The sequence below is a fragment of the Phyllostomus hastatus genome, unplaced genomic scaffold (genome assembly GCF_019186645.2).
Source record: "Phyllostomus hastatus isolate PE091 unplaced genomic scaffold, TTU_PhHast_1.1 phas_contig_209, whole genome shotgun sequence".
Taxonomy (NCBI): Eukaryota; Metazoa; Chordata; class Mammalia; order Chiroptera; family Phyllostomidae; genus Phyllostomus; species Phyllostomus hastatus.
This window is the reverse complement of record NW_025333735.1, coordinates 20,848,486-20,872,936: the sequence shown is the minus strand read 5'-3', so window position 1 is coordinate 20,872,936 and position 24,451 is coordinate 20,848,486. Positions and strand designations below refer to the sequence as shown.

Sequence of the window (24,451 nt, the reverse complement as noted above, 5' to 3'; positions counted from 1 at the left end):
TAACAGGTACCAGAATAGACATTTTCCATGTTACTTCATTTATTGTGTATAGCGATTTTATGAAATAGGCATTAACATTCCCATTTTACAGATGAGTTTGCTTAGAGAGGCTAAGTGCTTACAGAGGGTTACATACATAATGACAAAGGCAGTATTCAGAGTTTCTGACTCTAAAATGTACACTTCCTTTATTCTGCTACATTGTTTCTAAAGTGGATGGATGGATGGATGGATGGATGGATGGATAGATGATAGAGATCTACCTGTATATCTAGCTGGCAGGCTCTGGAGTAGACACTCTTCCATGTGATTTCTATCTACCCACCCACAAATGTACAGGCACAACTGTTACTAAAGACCCTGCGACCCAGTTCCTAATGACTAGAATGATTAGAATGGCCCCCCAGAGGTGCCTGGGTTGTATGTGTACCTGCCACAGTATATATAAAGTGGGTAGTTTCAAAAGTAGTACTTCTGGCAAAGCTTCAGTGTTACTGGCCACATTTCAGACCTCCCTCATCCTTTCATATGAAGCAAGAGGAATCCTACCATAAGAAAATACATGTAAAACAGCAGCTGTTCTCAAATTACTGGCAGTGTGGTGTAGGAACTAGAACAGGACCTATGAAGCAAGACCAACAGGAGAAGAGTCCCAGCTTTTGAATTACTAGCTGCATGTCCTTGGGCAAGTTACCCAACCACTCACCTGTAAAAATGGAGATAAGGATGGCACCTTCCTCATGGGTTTGATTAGGAGGATAAAATAAATGAGTTAATGAAAACTGCTTAGAACAGTACCTGGCCCCATTAGTAACAACAGCTGACATGATTTTGCGCTGGTAGAAAATGCTCCATAAATATTAATAATAAATGTACTAATAATTATATTAATAATAATTATTATTATTATTATTAATATTAAAATGTACTATATACTCCATAAGCAGATTTTACCCCACCCCAAACTCCTCTCTGAAAGTTAACCCACAGAGCACGGTTCCATCATCCAGATCTGGGTGCCCCTTCTTCATTTCCTGTCTTCAGCCTGCTTAGTTGGGAGGAAGGCAATGTGATTAATTACTGCTCTATCTCATTAAACCACAGGTTCCCCAGCAAGGTATCTGCAAGCAGAAGCTATACGTAGTATATTCCTGTTTACATGTACTAGGGAAGCTCACTGTTTAAAGGGATTTTTTTTAGTATTTTTACCACTGTATTCATACTTCCCTGATAGCATTCCCAACAAGATAGAGTAATAATCTTTTCTCTGTTTTCCTTACAAGACGATGAGCATTTTAAGGGCAAAGGACCCACCGTATTTAACTTTATATTCCCAGGCCCTAGAATAGTGCTCAGCAGCAGTCACGTTTGTTTATCGACTTACTGAACAAGTGAAAGGATGAGTGAGTGGATGAATGGTTAATTCTTTTGTTAAGTCAATAACCATCTCTGAGTTTTGTGTCAGTCTGAATTTTTATACTGGATTTTCTTAAAACAGGATAGCTGATGAGGTTATTGGTGATCAGGGCATGTACTATGCAGCCCCTCTAAATACTGTCCCATAATTCTTGTTTGTTTTACCAGTCACATAATTTATTAATGATACTATATGCCTAAAGTACTTAGTTGTAAAGGCCAGACTCAAACCAATAAAAGGAAATATATGCCTAAGGTCCATCTACATGTGTTATATTCTTTTCCAAGCAATGGTAGGTACAGTGGATGTGTAAGATTTCAAAAATAGACTTCAAAGTGTTAACACTCATAATTATTGGGTTCATATGAAACCATTTAAGAAGAATTCTTGGTTTTCAAAAAAAGTATCAAGTTATATACAGTGGTGCTGTGCTGGAGGGAATTATAGACACTACCCAAAATAGATACTTTTGTGGATGAAGGAAAGAAAGGCCCAGAGAGGTAAATGGTTTGTTCAAGGTCACACAGCTCAAGGTCACAGGCTAAGCTGGCCCTGACTTCCAGTCCTCGTGGTCTCAGGGCAGTGGGTATGTGGCCACAGGGGCCAGCATTCTTCAGTGATGTTGATTCTGGAAGATGCAGCGGTAGCCCTGTATGTCCAAACAAGCCCAGATAATGGCATGATTTCTGGAACATCTTGTTGCAGTGGCTGATCTGGGCTGGCAGCCAAGGGAAGAAGAGCCCTGCGGTCCACATTAATGCTCTCGGATATATACAGGCCACTCGGCGTTTAACTTGGAAGGTGTTGGAGAAACGCAGGTCTGCTGCTGAAGAGAGGCAGCAGCCGAGGGGGACCCACATGCATGCGAACGCTTTATAATTTCCCTCTGCAATTTTTAAACGTTTGAACTTTAAACTTTTAAACTTCAATAAATTATGTTGAAGGTTTGATAGAAACAAATTGTAATAAGCAACAGTTCTTTTTTTTTCACAGTAGACTTTTGTGTATAAAGAATAGGAGGTCATTTTAAACTATGCAATGTAATATACGTGTTATTTGAACTTGTATAACTTCTGTTTTTTTTTTATTTCTGCACCCAGATTCGAAGGACTCCAAGGAAAAGAATAAAATGGAAATCCTGTACATACTGGTGCCAAGTGTGGCTATTCCTCTGGCCATCGCCTTACTCTTCTTCTTCATTTGTGTCTGCCGCAATAACCAGAAGGCATCGTCGCCGCCTGTCCAGAGGCAACCGAAACATGTCAGAGGCCAAAATGTGGAGATGTCAATGCTGAATGCATATAAACCCAAGGTAAAATGGGCTGTGCACTGCTGCATCATTCTGTCATCTTCAGGTGAAAGCAACTCATAACCCTCCCCAGTTTAGAAATCAGATGACACAGAATGCGTTTGTTTTATAAGTGCCAGAGGTCGTTTTCAGGTGAGCGTGCATCTCTGACTTCGTCCCAAGACGGCCTGAGCACACATTCTTCAGTGTGTCCGCCTCCGTGCTGGCCACATCACTGCCTCACCACAGAGTCTGGCCTGGCAGGAATCCCTAGGGGATCATCGCTGCCAGCCCCTGGGGACCCAGAATGTGAGGTGTTTTTCAAAATTTCCAAGAAGGAAATTCCATATTCTTCTAATCAAACTGGAAGAGTTGAAGAAGGAGAGAGACCCAACATTCTCTTCACTGTCAGCCTTGTTAGTGCAGAGTGTGCGTGTGCTTATCACCGCCGCACTGCACACCTAAAGACGGCAACTTTTATGTGTCTCCCACCACCACACCAAAACCATATCCTTTTAATGCCTAACTTAAACCCCCTTCTCTTGGTTTAAGTGCATTTTAAGAGAAATGTTGTCTTTCTCAAAATCTTTGTTGTTCTCTGATAGCCCCCCTCAGCCTGCTCCTCTCTGTGCTGCAGCAGCCGCTCCCGTTTGGTTTGTCCTACACATCTCTCAACACTTGGGCTGCTCGAGGAGGTCCTGGCAGGGGACCCAGGGCCACTGGCCCTTACCTTAGGTGGAGCACGCACCCCACATGTTGGAGCTGAAATACAACAGAGGCCGTCTCTGTGGAAAGCCGGCACCTCAACCCCAGGCCTCTTGGCAAAGAGATTTCATTTAAATAATTTAAGATTCTGCATTCAAAAGCCAGTCTCCAAAAGAACATCCATTCATTCATTTGACAAATATTTATCTTCTCTGTAGGTTGGTGGTCATACTATTTTTTTGACTCCCATAAAGAGCAGATGCATCACTTATAACAAAATTTTAGGAAAAAATGTCTGCACACTCAGATGAACTAACCTTTTTACCCAGTAGGCAGAGTAGCACACAATGGTGACTGACACATAACCCTCCTTTGATTTAAATTTGCTTCACAAATGGATTTTTTTAATTTAAAAAGTCTTAAAATATTGTTCATTTGTAAAGTCATATGTGTTGGCAAGGTTTTGAAGTTTCTTAAATGCTAAAAATTCATTTTAAGTATTCTATCCCAGGCAAAACCAGTGTTCTCTTATGTGTGGAGTTTTACTGTAAAAAACTCCCCCACACCCTGGAAACCAGAGTTCACTAAGTGGCTTTGGGGATGGGTGGTGGTAGAGATTCATCTCTTTATGCATCCTGCCTATTTGCTAGCTGACTTACGTGCCTCATTCGTGTTGTGCAGCCTCACACTTGCCCCTCACAAAAGTGGTAGAAGAACAGAGAGGGGGTTAATAGTGTTGCACATTCATGAGTAACACCTAGTGTGCCTCTTACATACACCATGACTTTAAACTTCTAGTTCAGAATAGTCCGTGTTCTGTGAGAATCTTTCCCTGTTATTAAATGTTAAAAAGCCTTAGAAACACCGGAACTCTGAGTGGGACAGGGGCCCAGTGTGGCTACAGCTGTCCCTGTCCTGGACATGTGGGCCCTTCCTTGCTGTGGTGGGAACCAGGGGAAGAGTCATTGCCATTGGGGAAAATTATCAATTGTGTAAGTCAGCCTAAATGAGGAGCTCTTACACTCATTTTCTCACACCTGTTATAGAAGATAGGTATTATTATCAGTCTTGTACAAGCAGCATATCTACAACTGAAACTGATTAACTGACTTGCCCAAGGTGAAAGAGCTAGAAATTAAAATATAGGATTTTCAACTCTAGATAAAGCCCTTGCACTTGGCCAACCCCAGGATGACTTTTCCACAGAACAAGTGATACTGGGAAGAGGGAGTGGGAGGTCCAGCAAACAACTGAATGTGATTCCATTTGGTCAGTTTTGGCTGAACAATAACCACAGGCATCACCGTGGCTCGTGACAAAGTCTTCAGAGGGCTGTGTAACCGTCACAAGCCTCAGTGATAGAGTCTTGTTCCCGCCACAGAGAGGTGTGATGTGGCCAGAGAAAAAAATAATCCTCCATCCTGCATGGTCAAAGAGGTGAATGTAAAATAGGAGGTCTGTCCAGAAGGTATCCAGCCAGTAATATGAAAAGTAGAGACATTTACTGAAGAAGATACAAGATACAAGAAACACTGTACACAGGACAATGACACATCAGTCCCCTTCAAAGTAGGCACCGTTGGACCTCACACAGTTCTCCCAGTCGCCATCAGCTGCCCTGTCATATTTTCCCAAATCTCATTTATGGTCTGAAATCTGTTCCTTTCAAAAGTGGTTTTAGTTTTAGAAAAAACCGTAAGTCACAGGGCGCCAAATTTGGGCTGCAGGGGGCTGAATCACCTGGGTATTTGATTTTTCACAAAAAAACCCCTGCATGAGACATGATGTATGAGTAGGCATGTTGTCATGATGAAGCTGCCAATCACCAGTTGCCCATAGCTGAGGCCTTCTGAATCACCCAAGTAGTTTCTGCCAAGGAACGTTCAAGCTTAACACAAAATTGGATGCAGAATCATTGCTGTACTCAGTCACTTTAAATGCGACAGCCACACGGCACGCATGCTCACTCAATGGAGTCTACTGTGCCCACTGATTAGTAAGTACAGTGAAGTCATCAGTGTTCACACATATGCATTCCAGTCCACTCTCCTTGGCTGCCAGGTTACATTGATGTCGTACAAACCATTCTCGTTATATGAAGAATGGCTGGACTTTTTCTGGACAGGCCTTGTTGTATAATAGGATAAGTTTTCCCAAAGACTTGGTGGAGTGAGCATTGTTTTCATCATTTCCAGATCATTTCAAAAGTGTACCTTGCAAAATCTCCCAGTGTCAACATGAGTAACACAAGGCTTACAATTTGGCCTTAAACCTCTCACAGGCAATTCTGAACCAGACTGGAACTAGCAATGGCTCAAGCAGATTTGACTGGGTTGAGGGGGAAAGGAAACAGCAAAACACAAATGTGAACTTTTTTTTTTTCTTACTCTCCTAAGAGATTTGGCTGCAATCAGATTTGAGTTATTCAGTTGTTTGTTTTGGTTCTTATTGAGTGCCTTTCCTGGAAAAAGCACAAAGGACTTTGTAGACCTTAAAGAAAATTCCTAACTGTAAACAGCCAGTCTCTGAAACTGCTTTGAAAGGTCACTGATGCATAAATATTACATGTACCTATAAAACCTAAAAGGAAGGGACACGCATCAGAATGAAAGAGGAACAAAGTCCTGAAAACAAACACCCTACCAGAGAAAAATCAAAAGGATACTTGGAAGCTGGGATGCAAAAAGAATGAAGGATAGAAGCTGGCCTCACTTTTACTTCTCCTTGGCCAGTTCAAAAGTCAGAGACTCTAATATTCTTATTTATCCAAATGAAAGTGCCCTTCAGGGTTTCCAGGGGCGTCCAACCTTTTGGCATCTCTGGGCCACACTGGAAGACAAAGAGCTGTTTTGGACCACACATTAAATACACAAACACTAACAAAAGCAAAAAAAAAAAAAAACAACTCATGTTTTAAGTAAATTTATGATTTTGTTTTGGGCTGCATTCATCCTGGGCAGCATGTGGCCCATGGGCTGTGGGTTGGACACCCCTTTTTAAACTGTCTGTTTTCATCACTTTCCTCTTGCTGAGCTGCTAGAATTTGCCCATAGTGTTTGGGTTAAGAAGAGGCCCCTCTGGGAGATTGCAAATCCACACCCTGCAGAGGGGATAGACAATAGGCCACTGCAAACAGACTGGCTGACAGGACCTAGCTTGAGTGCCCAGAGAGATGTACAGTTAACACTTTTGATGAGTTTCCTTCTGACCTTTGAGGAAACGAAGCCAGTGGACCAACCAGAGAAGCGTCTTTACTCTGAGCCTTTAACAGTCGGGACATGAAGACGCTCCCCCTGGCGCCACCTCTACCTGCCCTGTGGCCTTGAGAAGCCTCTCCGGGGCTCAGTGGTCTCAGGTGTTCGGAGACAGGAGTGGGCCACGTTCGTGGAAAGTACTGTTTATTTTCCATTCATTTTGTTCAGCAAGAGATTTTAAGCCATTCAGTAGGAGGAGATAATTGAGTATCTTTCCCATCTTTAAAACCCTCTGGCGAGTATTCCAGTGATGTGTGAGCTAAGTAAGCATTATGAATTTTACAATCTTGGTGCTTTTTAAAAGAAGTATGGAAAACGAACCATTTCTGAGAAGCATATAAACCTAATTTCCCTTCTCCCTAATTCTTTTTTCTCCCTGAATACTATCAACTGTCACATGTCTGAAAGACAGAGCAGCCGGTAAAGGTGCTGTGGTAAGGGGGGAAGCTGTGGAATGGAACATGCTCCCCCAAGAGTTAGAAAGTGGGCAGAGCCCACCCTCAAGCACAGGGCAGGCCCTGTTCTGGCCTCCCTCTGTGACTCGCCCGCGTGGGATTTAGGCCCACAGAGGCGAAGGGGTGCAGGAGTTTGAGAATGAGGGACAAGGAAGAGTGGGGCCCGGTGGGGTTGGGGGAGGGCTGCAGCCAACACTTGAATAGCCCGTGGGTCCAACTCCTGCAGCTCCTGGCTGATGGAAGGAGCATTTGCAGGAAAGCAGGATTTGCCTAGCTTTCTGAAGCTGGTTCCTATACTTTATTTTTCAATTTAACCTCCCCTCTAGTCAGCTTCTCAGTCTCTTCACTGCCAGGCAATTCATCTCTCCCTTCCTTCTCCAGCCAAAGTAGCTGCTGGATATACTGACACTTGATTATATTTTATGGGCCTGTTCATTTTGCTAGCAATATGCGTCCATCCAAAAACCCTATTGTGGCTGTGGCCAGTGTGACTCAGTTGGTTGGAGCATCGTCCCATAACCAAAAGGTGGCAGGTTCAATTCCAGGTCTAGGGCACAAACCCAGGTTGCAGTTCGATCCACTGTCCAGGCATATGCAGGAGGCAGTTCATCAATATTTCTTCCTCACATCAATGTTTCTCTAGCCCTCTTCTTCTCTAAGAGCAAAGAAAAAATGTCCTCTGGCCTTAACCAGTTGACACTGGAACGTCCTCAATAACTCTTCCACTTTACTCCCTTGAAGCCACTCTGGCCCCAGGCTTCTGAGCTCATCATTCTCTTGACACGGACCTCCCCAGAGTCTTCATCACTGTCATTTCATCCAGTGACCTTTCCGAGGCTTCCTCTTCTATCTCTCTGGAGCATCTGATATTCTTAGCTACCATCTTGAAATACTTTCTGTCTTGGCTTTCCCTGGCTCTCCCGTTAACTTCCGGAACCGGGGCATCCCCTAGTGCTCGCCAGTCCTCTTTCTGTTTTTCTCCCTCATGCTCATTTCATCCCTGGCATCACTTTGGCTCCCACTCAATGTAATGATTCTGGAAGGACTAATCTCAAAGCATAGCATTCTTTCTCCCAGCATCCAAGAGTCCGTACTCTCTGGACCTAACTTACCTTTCCAGCCGCATTGTTTTCTTCGTCTCTTTCTGGGAAGTAGTGTGATATCCTCCAAAGAGCAAGGATGTGGAGGCAGAGAGCTATGATTACAAATATTGGCTGCATTGTTTACTGGCCATGAGATCTTAGGCAAATTCTCTGAAAATTTTTTCTCACCTATACAACAAGAATAAAAATAGGACTTGAAAGAGATATTTTTGATTCTCTTATTGAAATATAATTGACATACAACATTATATTGGTTTCAGGTGTACAATATTGGGACTCGGTACTGGTTTGTATTTGATATGGCCTCCACAGGTGTGGTTAACATTCGTCACCATACGTAGCCACAAAATTTTTTTTTCTTGTGATGAGACTCTCAAGGTTTACTCTCAGAGCCCATTTGAAATACACAGTATTATTAATGATAGTCTCCACACTGCACATTACACCCCCTAGACTTATTTATTTTATAATCGGAAGTTTGTACCTTTTAACTCCCTTCACCCATTTCACCCATGGTCCACACTCCGGCCTCTGACAACCACCAGTCTCTTCCTAAAGAGGCATTTCTGGCACTTCAACATAGTGTGTCTGCACCTCACAAGTACTCAGCAGCTAGAAGTTACTATTATTTTTATTGTGATGGTAATATGAACAACCACAAACTTTGAAATAAACTACCAAATTCTGTGCACAGGACGATGTGGGTTGAGGGGAAGCTGTGGGAGCCGGCAGCCCACACGGTTAACTGGGGTGAGGACAGAGGGGAGGGAGTCACTCAGGGTATTTCTCGTGCTCACCCAGTTAGCGTGAACCTGCTGCCCCACACGCCGTTCCCCCGGATACAAACCCACGGGGCAGAGATGGCCTGGCGCTGAGGGCTGGGAGGCTGTCCAGTACAGGGCCTCAGCTTAAACGTGTCTATAGAAACTTCACTTCTAGGACGAGTGAGTATTGCGAACATATATATTATAAATGGGTCCTAGGAATTAACCAAAGTACCCCGCATGCATTATCTCAACAGAATCTCTAATAATAAGCCTATGAAGCAGGTATTAATTTTGAGCAGGTATTATTTGAGGTGTTAATATTGGGAGTGAGAAAACTGAGGCTTGAGATGAAAAGTTTGCCCAAAGTCACAGAGCTACTGAGTGATAGAGGCGAAACTTGAACCCGGGTCTTCCCAGGCCCAGAGCTCAAATGCCTCTTCCCCGTTTTACTCTGTTGCTTTAATTCCCGGGTGGACTGAAACACACAGGCCCATGTGACGAGTGTGTGGTGGCTCGGGCTGATGTTAAAATTACTGTCATCTGTTCTGCCTATTTCCAGGCAGAATAGAACCTCTCCCATTGACATTACAAAGTAACTCCACCACAGAATCAGCCCTGGCCACCACCAAACATTCAAACTAACTATTAGAAAGTTACGTTACAGAGAAAAGAGCTGTTTCTGATGTTAAATCACTTCCAGAGAAGTGCCGCTGAACTCCGAGCCAATGTGGCGAACGATCGGTTGAAACTCCCTCTAGAATGTGATTGCCTAAGCCAAAAGGCACTTAGTTCGGCTACAGTCTTTGAAAATGTCCATAACCTCCTAAAATAAAATGGTTGTGGCCTTTAAGCTTTTAAAATGTAATCATTTCCATTTATGAGTGGAGTCCATTGTTTCACAATTCTAACACTGTTTATCTAAGAATGAGTAAAATGCACAAGAAAGGATAATAGTCTTTGGAGTCAAACAGATTCCTGTCAACAACCAAGTGCAGATACTAAAAAATCTCAATTTCATATGCTCTCTAGGGCTCTTGTGTCCAATTCAGGCAAAGGCTGCTGCTGAAAAGTCATGTTCACGAATCCGGGTCACTGACAGGGACAGCGGAGGATCGAGCCGAGGACAGTCTAGAGCCTCAGGGACCAGAGAACAACTCACATAGACATCCCACTTGTGCACCAGTGGGCTTCGCGCTTTGAAAACTGTGGGCCCTGTTGAAGATTGAAGGGTAGCTGCCACTTCTTCCCAGAAAATTTCTCCAACTTTGGAGCCAGGCACAGCCGGCTCCGAATCGGCATCAGCACTTCACAGTGGTGCTTTTTGAGACAAGCTACTTAACCATGAATGCCTTCATTTCTTGATCATGAAATGGAGAAATCATTGCGTGAATCTCGCAGGATTGTGATCCTCATCACAATTAAGTGAATTAATGCCATAAGCGCCTAGAGAGCAGACAAGGGACTGGAGAGTAGTCATTGGGAAGAGACTCTGGAATCTGAATGTATAAGCTACTAACTGTGGGATCACTTAACTGCTCTCATCCTCAGGTTCTCCCTCTGTAAAATGGGGGTACTAGTCATAATGACAATTTTATAGGGTTGTTGTGGAGATGAAATGAGTTCATAGGTATGAAGTATTTATAGCATAACACATAAACACTCCAAAAAATCATAGCCTGCATTATGATCTCAGTGTCTGGCATGTGGCAGGTATTCAGTAATACATGCTATCTGTTATTAAGCTCAGATGACAAGCATCTAGCATAGGAGCTATGTCTTCTTTTTCCATGGTTCTTGCATGGCTCATGTACTGTTCTGTATGGATACTCTTTGGTACATCATATTTGCAATATCAGTTGACTGATGAAACCAGCTGTTAAAATATATCCCACACAATTGGCTGCACATGAAAATAGTATAAACTGATGACATGGCCCAAGCTCTAGAGTGACTTATATTTCAATGAATCTTGCTAAGACAGTAGCCATGCAGAATATTTACCCAATAAATAACAGTTAGTGAATCTTATATTTTTCTCTAGTTGACATTTCCAAAGCATCGTCTGAAATAGAGTATTAACTTCTCTGTGTCGTGTAAGTCAGAGTCGCTCCACCAGGTCCTTCAGACACACTGTGGACATTCATCATGCAAGGAGCAGGGGCCCAGATCACTCAGTAATTGTCTGATCCAGAAGGCATATTCTTGTGTTCTAGTGATTCTCAAAGTGAAGCCTCCATTCCAGGATCATCCTCATCCCTGGGAACTTGTTAGAAAATCAAACTCTCTGACCTACAGAATTAGAAACTCTGGCCCTGGGTGGTGTGGCTCAGTGGATGGAGTGCTGGCCTGTGAACCAAAGGGTTGCTGGTTGGATTCCCAGTCAGGGCACATGCCTGGGTTGTGGGCCAGGTACCCTGTAGGGGGCATGCAAGAGGCAACCACACGTTGATCTTTCTCTCCATCTCTTTCTCCCTCCCTTCCCCTCTCTCTAAAAATAAAAATAAATTTAAAATCTTAGAAAAAAGAAAGACAGAAACTCTGGGAGTACAGTAGGGCTTCACACTGTGTGCTTTAGCAAACTCTCCAGGGGGTTTCAGTACCTGCTCTGATGTAGAGTATGTTGGTTAGTACTTGAGATTCAGAGAGCACTTCAGCTCTCAAGCAATACCCATCTCAAAGAAAACTGCTTCCAAAGAGACAAAGGACCTAGTAATGTCCTTCTGTCACCCAGAGCACCCCTCTAATTTCAGTAGGGCCAGAATCTGCTTCATTATTCCTTATGGGGCCGAGGACAGATGGCACTGTATGGAAACTGCTCTTCTAGAGGCATTTGTGTCCAGCCAGCATCAGCAAATGCATAGTGAAAGAGTTTTGTGAAAGGGCAGCAGTCTTGCAGCCAGGCCTTAGGAAAGGAACCGGTACAGGAGCTGTAGGGACCCCAGGGGGAGGGACGGGCCAATTGCATAAATATGAACTTCAGTTCTATTTTACCACCTGCTATTGGAACCCCCTTCCTGTCCCAAGGAATGTAGCTCTGCTTTTTATCTGTGTGTCAACTTCAAGTCAGACTCCAACATAGAGCATTCATACCCTGTTCAGGTTAGAGGCCCAAAGTCCAAAGGGACCCACGCTGCACACAAATGTCGGTGGCTATCATGCAATCCTCACCGAGTGTCCTATGGCAGTCGCTTGTGTGAAGTCAGCAGGAAATGGGAGGTTAGCAGTAAGCTGTGCCACCCAGAGGAGTCATGTCAAATGTATTAGCACCTAAGATGTAACTTCCAAAAGTGGAGATACAGTCACTGAGACTGTCCTCCTTATCTGTCTATCTGCCACCTACATAATTAGAATTTTTTAAAACTCTACCCCTGGTTCATTGCTTTCCCATTTCAAGTTAATATATCTGAAAGCTTCACATGTTCCTACTTCATATTCACTACTCAGGTGGGAGAAGCCACCACCATCAGCCTGGCCTCTCTGTCAGCAGTTTCGACAGTACTGCAATAGTCCCATCTGACTCATGGCTAAATGACTCCCATCTAAAGTGTCTCCCCTACAGTTGCTCTTCAGAAATCTCTAAGGGAAGAGGCTCAGTCAGATTGTAGAGTAGTAATGTATCAACTTCTATATCAACTTTGATTTTTCTCCCCCCCCACCCCAAATTATATAATTTTTAAAACGGTACTGGGGCAGATGTGTGTTTACTTTGAGAAGTAAAAATGTTAACATTTAAACTGAAAGCCTGTTTCAGTTTTAAGGTACTTAATTGCCTTACAGCATATAATAAACCGAGCCCATCTTGTCATTCAGCTAATGGAGGGAGTGATAAAGAGATAGGAGTCCAGGACCCTATTCATTCCAGTTTCCCTTTGTACTGGGTTTACTTTGGCACTGTGCCTCATGTGTATTTTACACTTCTTTACATTTCGTACATCCCTGTATGACAAATACTTGTCAAACAGAAACTAAACAGATTTATAACCCCTTAACTTGAAATGAGCCAAAATTGAACTGCCAAAACTTTATGACTTCATTTTCTTTCATAGTTTTCCACTACATTGGTTCAAACAGACAAACCCCACTTGAGGTCAAGCAGAGGTCATTTCACTTTCATTACTAAAATATAATTTACAATATGCCAGACCTAAACAAGTTTAGCCTAAAGGGTTTGTATAATGTAAACCATCTGTTCCTCAACAATACAGCTAATTTCCTGCCGTTACCGTACAGTCTACTGACTGCTTCTATAAGCGTTTTTATGATTTTTTAACTAGTTCAGGATTTATGTAAAATTTGAAAATGAGTCTGTAGTTAAGACTCATTTGTACCAAGTAACTGGAGCATTTTAAAAATGCAAATCACTGTGTAAATTGTTCCCCTGAAACCAAGCTCTGGGCAGTTTTCTCTGGGTATGTCTATGCCGGCTGCTGCACAGGTGTTTGAAGGAAAGATTTGAGTTGCTTTTCAGGCTTCTTTCTGAAGCAAACCCCCAAATTTGGCTATGAGTAGGTCTGGCGAACTCCTCCTTTTTTTATAGGCTGGAGAAGATTTGAGACTCCCTGCGAGATGGCCCACCAGGTAGTATTGGTGAGATGTGACAAGACACACTTTAGGTCGAAATGCACTCACTACTCTTTCATGTGCCTGGACAGGGAGGAAAAACAATTATAATTCCACTGAGTGGCCACATGCCGAAGGCTGATCTCACAGCCCTGCACGGTGTCGGGCCCCAGGCCAAGCCTCCAGAGGCACTGCGAGTCAAACCAGGGTGACTGGCCTGAGGGCTTCTCTCAGACAGAGCTGGCCTAGTGCAGGGCGGTGGGCCTCGCCCATGTAAGGGCAGCTCTTTGGGATCTCCTGAAAATTCTTGATACTTTTTCCTTTTTAATTTTTAAAATAGGTTTATTGATTTTTTTTGAGAGAGAGAGAAGCATTGATGTGAGAGAAAAATAGCAATTGGTTGCTTTCCATACACGCCCCAACTGGGGATCGAACCTGCAACATTTTGGTAGATAAGACAATGCTCCAACCAACTGAGCCACACTGATCAGCAAATGCTTGATGCTTTTTAAAACTTCTTTCTTCATCTGTGAAATGGCAAGAGTAAAAGTTCTCCTTCCAAAGGCAAATACGAAAGAATTAACTTGCTTACCTTGGTGCAAGGGAATGCAGCCAGGCCTCTTAGTCGTGGAGGCCAAGGGGCCGCGTGTCAGGCTGGCCCCACGGTCCTGTCCAGCCCCTCTCCTTTCCTGGTTCCCAGAAGTCTGGCCTGTTTGCTTCCTCTTCCCATCTGCCGCTGTCCACTCCTCCACATGGGCTCTGTCCCTCCACCTCCATCCTCGTCACCCACCCTTAGTCTCCAAAATAATGTCTCTGGCATAGTTTCAAGAATTTTTTTAAAAGCTAACAACTATAGGAGACCAGAGAAAGATTAACAAGAGGAAACTTAGCATATTTTTTAAAAAACATACAGGGAATTATAGAAAACTGTCTAGAACTTCTTAGGCTATAAATGTATCTAAACCATTTGCATTTACTCCACTTCCTAGATTACTTTCCTAATAAGGAAAATAAGATTTATTTAAAGAGTATTTAAAAGGTAGAAATTGCTTTCATACATTGATGCATCTAATCCCTACTGTAACTATGGAAGCTAAATATTATTTCAGAGCTATGGAAATAGAGGTTCAGAAAAGTTCAGACATTCTCCCAAGACCAGCCAGCTCATGTACAGGACCTATCCCACAGGGGTGCTGTATTAAATGAGTTAGTATTTGCTCAGTGCTTAGAACAATGTTTCACACATAGTATATGCTGCATAAGTATTAACTATTAATAGAAGGCAACAGTTCCAAGATGTAGATTCAGATTTGTATGAGTCCAAACTCACTTGGTTTGAATTACACCATGCTGCTAGTGGTTTAATTTCAGCAGGGGCAGGAGAAGGGGAGTGATAATTCCTCATTGTATCAGTCTAATAGTCCTTGGGTTTAGTTCCTAATTCCCATTTTCCCTCAAAAGAAGTGTATTATTCAGTCCTTTGCCCTTCTCTATCCCTAAAAGCCAGGGGACCTTGTTTAGATCAAAAAGTAATGTCTTTCAAGGGACCTTAATATATATTAGGATCATTTACATCATTAGGAAAAGTTCTGATGGAAATTCGAATCTTAATGTCATGCAGGAAGAATTCACCTTGGCTTGTTCTTGCCACAAAAGCAAAATTATCTGAGCACTGCAAAAGAAAAAAGTGGGGATGGTTCAGGGCGTGCCTTTCCGGTTACCTGCATGCTGTTCCCCTAAAGGAACTCCATGGCACCCACAAGAGTCCAGCCTCCAGAAGCAAAAGGAAAAATGCAGAGGAAATTTCCTGATTCAGTCAGATGGAAAGATTGGTCATATGTTTTTTAATTATTTTTTGAATTGGTAATATATTTTCCTGGTTCAAAATTTTGAAAGAATAAAAAAGCATGAGGTGAAAAATCCTCCACTGCTGTCCGCCCCGCCTACTTGTTACCTCTGTCCCCTCCCAATAACCACTGCTGTTTCCTGAGCATCCTTTCAGAGTTTCTTTTTTGCACATGCAAAGAAATATGAATATATTCTTTTTCTTCTCCTCTTTCACGCAAAGGCAGAACACCATTAACTGATTTTTTTTTTAACTTAGCAATAGGATTTTGCAGATCCTTCCATACCAGGACATAGAAAGAGTACTCGCTTGTTCTTATACATATATACTATTGTATTTACTAGTTCCACCATAATTAATCTGATGTCTCCTCTAGGTAAACGTTTATGTCTGATCTTTTGCCATTACAAGCAATACTATAATGAGTCAAATAGATCAACCAGCTTTAATTTACTGAATGTTTCAGGCAAAGTATTAGCATTACTTTCAGTAGAAGTAATGTTCCCATAAGACATTTTCAAATACAAACTCCATAATCTCTGCTTGAATGAAGATATAAGACCTATTTATAATAATGTTACTTGCAGAGAAGAATTAATGTTTCAAAATCTTCAGTTCCATTCTTGTCCTTTTAACTGGGTATTTTGCTGCAAGTTTATTTACACTTATAATTAGGTTAGTGGGCATTTTTGCCCTGGAAAATATCAGCCTAGAACAGAGCTGATCATCATGAATTCTAAATTAGTTGAATTTGGATTAGAGAAGTTTTTCTTTACTTAATTTTCTAAACTGTTGTTTTAAACTTCGTGTAGAGAGCTCTGCATTCCTTATGGATTTGCAGCACCGTCAGCTTCAATGGAGAGCCTCGGAGCAGGATTCTTTTTCTACAAATGAGGATTTAAAGTGCAGGGAGTATTCTAAAAATCAGTTTATGTACAAATGCATTGCTTTTATGACTTTTTCCCTAACAAATTAGACTAAATGTCAGGGTAGATTCGAGGCGAATTTAAAAAAATAGGAAAACACATAACACTACAGACATTTACTGCCAAGATCAAATGTCACAATTTAATACTTATTTTTCTTGTGAGGTGCATGCTTTCCCCTGTGTTCTTTAAGGTCAATCAGTAAGCATCCCACTTGCAAAGCTGTAGGAATATCAATTGGTATGAAGGGAAATGCAAGAAGTTGAAATCTGACTAAGACAAAATATGCTCATAAAAAGATAGCAACAGCAAGGTAATGACGGGAAAAATTAAATAGCATTTACCATGTGCCAGTCATCATGCTGAGTACTTTACAAATGCTAACATATTAGAAGTTCACAAGAATCCCGCAAGCTAAGTACAATTACATCAAGTATTAGCATCCCATTTTATAGACAAAGGGACTGAGGCATGAGGTGGTTAAATACTGTACCCAAGGTCACACAGCTGGTGAGTGGAGAATGCAGGATTCAAAATCTGACTGCCTGGGTTAGAGGTCATGTGTGTCACCAGCTGCCACCCTACTTCTTGCCTGTAGTGGCATTCAGACTATAAAGTCACAAGGACTCCAGAGGAGGCAAAGACCAAAGCAGTCAGGGAGAGCTTCAGAGGACACAAGGATTTGGTAAGTAGAGGGGAGCACATTCCGAACCATCTCACCTCTACTATCTACCTCAGGAGGATAGTTTTTCATTTTGGTTCCTCTGGCTTTTTGTACAATAAATATCCTAAAAAATAGGCAAGCATTGCAGGAACAAACGTATTGGGCAAGCATGTGCACGGTGTTTGGGGGTGGGCAGTGAGGAGACCCCCTGGCCTGTGGTGATCCCATCACACAGAGGAGTAGCCAGGGTAGGCCAGCAAGGACCAAGTCACAAACACGTGAAGTGCCAGGCTAGGAATGAAGGCGGTATCATCTGCAGCAGTGCTTTTCACACTCTGATGTTCACCAGACTCACCTGGGGTTTATTAAATGCACATTCCGATTTATTAGGTCTGAGGAGGCTCATGCGTCGTCATTCATAGTGAGCTGCCAGTGACGCTGGTGTTGCTAGTCCCGAGACCACACCTGGAGTAGCAAGACTCTAGGCAACAGCAGGAAACCATTGTTAGAGCAAGGGTGTGGAGGGGGATGGGGAGTAGCGGACAGAAAGTTGCCTATGGCACCTCCCCTAAGTTACAGCCAACTATTTAAGCCATATAGACCTACAATATCTTAATCTAATTTATAGAAACTTTCTATTTTCCACCTCCTCCTTCCAGATGGCCAAGTAAGTGCCTTAAGAAACATTTTAAACCACATGTTCCTTTCTTTCCTACAGAGCAAGGCTAAGGAGTTGCCCCTTTCTGCTGTACGATTTATGGAAGAATTGGGTGAATGTGCCTTCGGAAAGATCTATAAAGGCCATCTCTATCTCCCAGGCATGGACCATGCTCAGTTGGTTGCTATAAAGACCTTAAAAGACTATAACAACCCCCAACAATGGACAGAATTTCAACAGGAAGCCTCTCTGATGGCCGAACTCCACCACCCCAATATCGTCTGCCTTCTAGGTGCTGTCACTCAGGAGCAACCTGTGTGTATGCTTTTTGAGTATATGAATCAGGGGGACCTCCACGAGTTCCTCATCATGCGATCCCCACATTCGGATGTTGGCTGTAGCAGTGATGAAGATGGGACTGTAAAATCCAGCCTGGATCACGGAGATTTTCTGCACATTGCAATTCAGATCGCAGCTGGCATGGAATACCTGTCCAGTCATTTCTTTGTCCACAAGGACCTTGCCGCTCGCAATATTTTAATCGGAGAGCAACTTCATGTAAAGATTTCAGACCTTGGGCTTTCCAGAGAAATATACTCCGCCGATTACTACAGGGTGCAGAGCAAGTCTTTGCTGCCCATTCGCTGGATGCCCCCTGAAGCCATCATGTATGGCAAATTCTCCTCTGATTCAGATATCTGGTCTTTTGGGGTTGTCTTGTGGGAGATTTTCAGTTTTGGACTCCAGCCATATTATGGGTTCAGTAACCAGGAAGTGATCGAAATGGTGAGAAAACGACAGCTGTTACCCTGCTCCGAAGACTGCCCGCCCAGAATGTACAGCCTCATGACAGAATGCTGGAATGAGATTCCTTCTAGGAGACCGAGATTTAAAGATATTCACGTCCGGCTTCGGTCCTGGGAGGGACTCTCGAGTCACACCAGCTCTACTACTCCTTCCGGGGGGAACGCCACCACGCAGACAACCTCCCTCAGTGCCAGCCCCGTGAGCAATCTCAGTAACCCCAGATATCCCAATTATATGTTCCCGAGCCAGGGTATTACACCACAGGGCCAGATTGCTGGTTTCATTGGCCCGCCAATACCTCAGAACCAGAGATTCATCCCCATCAATGGCTACCCAATACCTCCTGGCTATGCAGCGTTTCCAGCTGCCCACTACCAGCCACCAGGTCCTCCCAGAGTGATTCAGCACTGCCCACCTCCCAAGAGCCGGTCCCCCAGCAGTGCCAGTGGGTCGACGAGCACTGGCCATGTGACCAGCTTGCCCTCATCAGGATCCAATCAGGAAGCAAATATTCCTTTACTACCACACATGTCAATTCCAAACCATCCCAGTGGAATGGGTATCACCGTTTTTGGCAACAAATCTCAAAAACCCTACAAAATAGACTCAAAGCAACCATCTTTGCTAGGAGACTCCAATATTCATGGACACACCGAATCTATGATTTCTGCAGAATTATAAAATGCACAATTTTTGTAAATGCGATACACAGAAAAAACTAGAAAGCCGTAGAAAAGATTTATATTCAAATGTTTTTATAAAAGTACGGTTCTCATTTAGCAGATACTGCAACAGGTATCTTCTGTGAAGTTTAATTGTGTCTTACCAAGCAGGGCAGACACCAGCCAGAAGGGACACTGTGGGACTAAGGCCTCACAGGGTGTACGCCACGGCACTGAGGTTGGCACCGCTGGTTTCAAGTACTGAAACCTACAAACCAGCGAAGAGGAAAAGATCCTTGTGGTTATGCATCAAACCAAAAAGGAAAGTCACATGGTGCTTTGTGTATTTCACTTTGAGTCACCATGACTGGTCTCTCCCCAAAATGTATATACCATAGCATTTGTCTACCTGCTGTCTTTTCTTCAGGACATATGTTCAGGAATTATGTTGATTCAGTTTAGACTCTATGCATCTTTGTGTGGAAGTGATGTTCAGAATCAATGAGGAAACCTTAGGCCAAATTTGAAATCCCACATGGAAATGAGCCATAAGATGAGATTTAAGTTCCCCTGAAGCCTTGTACACATTGGGGCTTCTTTGGGAAGGTGCAGAGTGTGGCTCTTTGTGAATCTCCTCTGCTGATCATGAAGGCCTTTTCTACATTTTCTTTTTCCACAGTGTGTTTACACAAGCCCTTGAAAGAAATATAGGGCTTCAGACCATAAGAAGGCTAGGCATGGATATTGGAATTGATTACTGGTTGGTAGTGATAGTTTATTTTGTTGTATTAGAAATGAGGCACCAAAGGAAGCACAGTCAGGAACATGGCCCCTCGGCCTTGATCAGCATCCGTGGGAGAGGAACAAGGGTTCCCATGGGGACAGCCTTGCGGGAGCTTCCCTGGACGGATAACACTGAAGAATCGAGGCGTGGCTGCAGACCAGCACCTCAGTGCTCACAACATCCCGCCTCTGAGTGGTTCGGTGACTCTGGGGAAGTAGGAAACTCTGACACCAATATCTAGTCAATTCAAAGTTGCTCTCGCTTTTTTTTTTCTGATCTGGAAATAATCACAGATTTCATTTCAGTACCGAGAGTTATGACAATTTATTCATAGGGTTAGTTGGAATCCAAAGACTATGAATTCTATTTTGTAAAATATTACAGTATTTTTAAGAAACAAATACTGAATTCTCACTTCAAAACTTACCATGAACTGAATTTTTGTAGCTGATAAATAGAAGCAACATGATCGTTTTTGCCTTAGTTAGAGGAAGGTAACCAATGGGCATCGCATGCCATTTACCTGCTAGCCATCTTCTGCCAAATTTAGAATTCTTATGGATGGGTTTCAAGTTTTATATAGAAAGGGATGTTATGGTTGATTTTTCTCTTATTAAAAAATAGCTCCTTTATTCTAAGAGCAATGTCTCCAAGTCTCTCTCTCTTTTTTATTTTATAGCTAAAGAGACTTATAAAGAGACTTACCAGATATAAAGTAATTCCTGCAAATGATATTTGATGAGGAGAATGTAAGAGAATTAGAAGCACATTGATGTTTCAATTTTTAAAGAAATCAAATTAGGATGAGAAATCGTGAAAATATGTTTACCAAAATGTGCTGCAATTTTCCCAAACGCTGAATCTTCAAACAACAAACACAGACACGTAGGTACTGTGGACTTAAAGAATTGGCTATATCCAAATTCAGTCAGAGATAAGTTAAGGCATCTTTTTCTGGCATAAATAAGCTGATTCAGAAGTTACATTTCTTAACTTTAGGTAGAGGAGAATATTTGTATCCTTTTGTTGCTATGCAACTGTTTAGTGATGAAGATTCAAACCACAATTTTGTATATCATACGACAATCAATTATTTTCCAAGAATATTTATTTCAAGTAAACACAATTTCAGTGAATCTGAGTTTTTCTAGGAGTCCCTTAAAGGGAAATTAGCATTCCATGAGCCAGTAAAATACCTACTCTGGAAAAACATTGCTATGGTTAAAAAAATAAATTCAAGTTAGTTTTTTATAAAGAACTATAACATTTATTTTAAGCATTTTATAATTACTAAAGTCATTAAGGTGAGCAAACTAAATTTCAAAACCACTTGTAATAATGTATTTTATAACAGCACTGTGATACTACATAACACAGTCCCTTTTGTATTAAAATAGTATTTTTTTCCACAAACTGAAAAATATCTTTTGCTTTGTTGACAATGTTTTTTGTAAGATGACTTTATTTTCAAATCTTTTCCTTTTTTTGCACAAAACTATTGTTTATGGTTTGTATCACAGAAGTGAAAATATATCTTTGCATTTTTATATCTGGCCTGTTTCCTTGTTTCCTTCGTTTCTTTGTTTTTAACTCAATGTAGATTTTCTTTAAATATATAATGGCAATATTCAGATATCTCACCCTCCCATATCTTTTCTTATGCATTTTCACTGCATGCATTTAATCACTGTATTACTTAATGTTTGATTTGTTGTTATGGGCATTTAAAATAGACAAGCATGGAATTGTAATGACAAAAAGGCTATTTTATATGGAGGATATACGCATTTGTACTCCACACACCAGAGATGATATTAAACACTGATTATTTTATGCTGCTGTTTATTAAAAATGTTTACCATAAAATATTATTTCCTGAATATCACTATCATGAAGGTATTTGGGAATTTTAATACTATTCCTCCTAATGATTGACATTTCATAGAAAGGGGAATCATAATTCCTATTTACTGATATTTCATTGAAATAATTTTTTAAAATAGGCTTTTAAAAAATAGACCTTGGCATTCTTTTGCTAGTGATCACAGGTTGCAGGGAGAATCCCAATGATTTCATGAGCATATATAATTCACCTATATATGGCAAGATTTTAATTTTTAAAATCAAAATAATATATGACATAGTTACAATCAAATAGAATGTAAAAATTGGGTTTAAAAGTTGCATCCTTTTCTGCTTTGATGTTTCCATGTGAACTTACACATCAAAAATCATGTCTTAGAATTATGGAAAAAAAAGCTGCGTACATCTGTTCAACTTAGATTCCAGCCATATCGAAAAAATAAAAGAAATGTGGCCATTTAATTGTCACAGCTTACCTTTCTGACCTCATTTGCCCAAAAGAAGGAGTTCTCCATCTGATGATTAATACACAGTCAAAAAATGAGTATCATTATGAAAGTTCAAGGAATTTGGCCATTTCTGCTCTTTAATACAGAGGGACTACAAGAAAACCTTCAGGGCCTCATCCATCTGCTTCAGGTACAGCTGTTGTCACCACCTCAGGATCAAACTCAGTGAAACAATCACATCACATGTCAGTGAGATCCGTGTCAGGTTGGGTTTCTGCCTCTCGCTTGAGCCCCACAATTTTCCTTTCACTCTATTTCCTCCTTACGCCTCTCTAGGCTCTTCCCACCCACCATCCCCATGCCCTTCAACTCTCTGCTTTGGGTTTTACCCTGCCCTAAGCACTAGTGTCTGCAAACTTGCAGCTCCAGCTCAGACAATCCTCCTACAAATCTCTAAATACTGATTAAAGACGAACTCTACTATCGACATACCTTCAAAGACAATGAACTATCCCAGTGGTTCTCAAAGTGTGGTCCTCAGACCCACAGGCCTCGAAACTTGTTAGAAATGCAGATTCTCAGGCTCCACTTATAAGTAATGAATCAGAAATTCTGTGGGTAGGACCCAGAATTTTGTGCTTTAGTAGGCCCTCTGGTAGTATACAACTTGAGAATCACAGAACCACCCTCATTTAAAAGGGTAAAGGGTGGGGAGATGGTTATTATATCCTTAGTAATGTGTCTATACAAATATTTATATAATGTTTTAGCTCCTTTAGTCAAAGGAAATCAAGTTTTAATCACAAATTCGGCACTAAAAAGTTTGTGTTAACCATTTGACAATTGGTTATATTTTTTGCAGTTATTCACTTGGGGAGAAAACTAACAGCACCTAACTTTCGTCAACAATATATCCTCGTGTAGTTCACTCAGGACCCACTTCCTGCATACTCACCAAAATCTCCTTCCTTCATAGGGACAAGCTGAAAAGTGTTGGTCTCTTAGTGTACCTTTTTTTTTTTTGCTCTGATAACTAACACAACTAAGAGAATTCTCCTTTTTGTTGCAGCTTAACAAAATTAAGGTCAAGGATAGGTTGGTCTTTCTTGGGAGGAGGGAAGACCCAGCCCCTGGTGAGAATCCAGCAGAAGCAGCTGCAAAGGCTCCCCACTCCCCTGAGCTTCCTGAGACAGCCTGACCCAGTTGGTCGGATTCGGTCACGGTTTGTTCCACGTGTTCCTTTGCCAGCGGCAGGCCATCAGTCCCACTGGCTGGCCCTGAGTGCTCCTCTGCTCAGGGAGGCTCCTCATTGCCTTTAGGGCTAAAAGCTCTGAGGAAGAACAGCAAGGGGGATTTGGGGGATGTGCTAGAGGTAAAGCTCAGACTTTTCTTAGTTTATGCATTGTTTCTCAGCCAACAGTTCAGATGCTAAGGAGGAAACACTATACAAGAGGAACAGGAGCAAAAGAGCACACACGTAAGGAAGAAGTCTGTAGCCAAAATATGAGCACACCTGAGGTTGGTTACCATAAATACCAGGAGTATTAGGACACTTCAGAAGGAGAGACTGACAAACCATCAGAGTGCTCAAGGTCAATGGAATCCTCCAGGAAACTAGGCTGAGAAGACTTAAAAATGTGGAGACGTGCAGGGAGAAGGTCTGCTGACATATTTAGGACTATTTGAATCCTCAGCACCTATGAATTGCTTATTCACAAACAAGAATATAACATTTGCTGACTGGTCCCGACACAATGATTTTCCTTAGCAAAGTGACCAGGTTAGTAAATATTTTTATTCAGGAGTGGTTACATGAGGAGAAAAACCCTGCTTTAACATTAGATGGGGCATTGCTTATACTTTTAAAAGGTATAATTTGTGCTGAAATAAAGATAATTCAAGGAGTGTTCAGTTTGGAGAAAAGTGGGTCAAAATGTTTATCCTTGTGGACCTATGTCCTTGGCCATAAATTGAAAGACATTCACAGACCAGCTGCACAAAGCCACAGATTAATGCTCAGTCTCTACGCAGACAGAGGCACTTGGAACTTGCTTGAGAAATAGATGGAGGTCAGGCTCCATCCCACAGCAGGTGCTCCGTAGCCACTGCAGTTCTCGGGCCTTGGACCGACAGCTCCAGTTATCCTTTGGGCCCCAGATCATATAATTCCCTAAAGGCTCTCTTTTGAGTCTATACACATTAAAATCACTGGAAACGAGCTGAGACTCCCCAATGGCATAATC

At 42.0% G+C, this 24,451-nt stretch overlaps 1 protein-coding gene across 3 annotated transcripts in view; it reads left to right on the top strand.

Annotated features, from left to right (window-relative positions):
• The window catches only part of ROR1 (receptor tyrosine kinase like orphan receptor 1), a 377,323-nt gene extending 355,335 nt beyond the window's left edge, over positions 1–21,988 (top strand). For all 3 annotated transcript variants that reach the window (XM_045835556.1, XM_045835557.1, XM_045835558.1), the window contains exons 8-9: positions 2,518–2,729; positions 17,704–21,988. In XM_045835556.1, coding sequence (XP_045691512.1) covers positions 2,518–2,729; positions 17,704–19,131 — 1,640 coding nt within the window. In that variant the 3' untranslated portion in view covers positions 19,132–21,988. The remainder of the gene's footprint in view (positions 1–2,517; positions 2,730–17,703) is intronic.
• Positions 21,989–24,451: the final 2,463 nt, after the last annotated feature.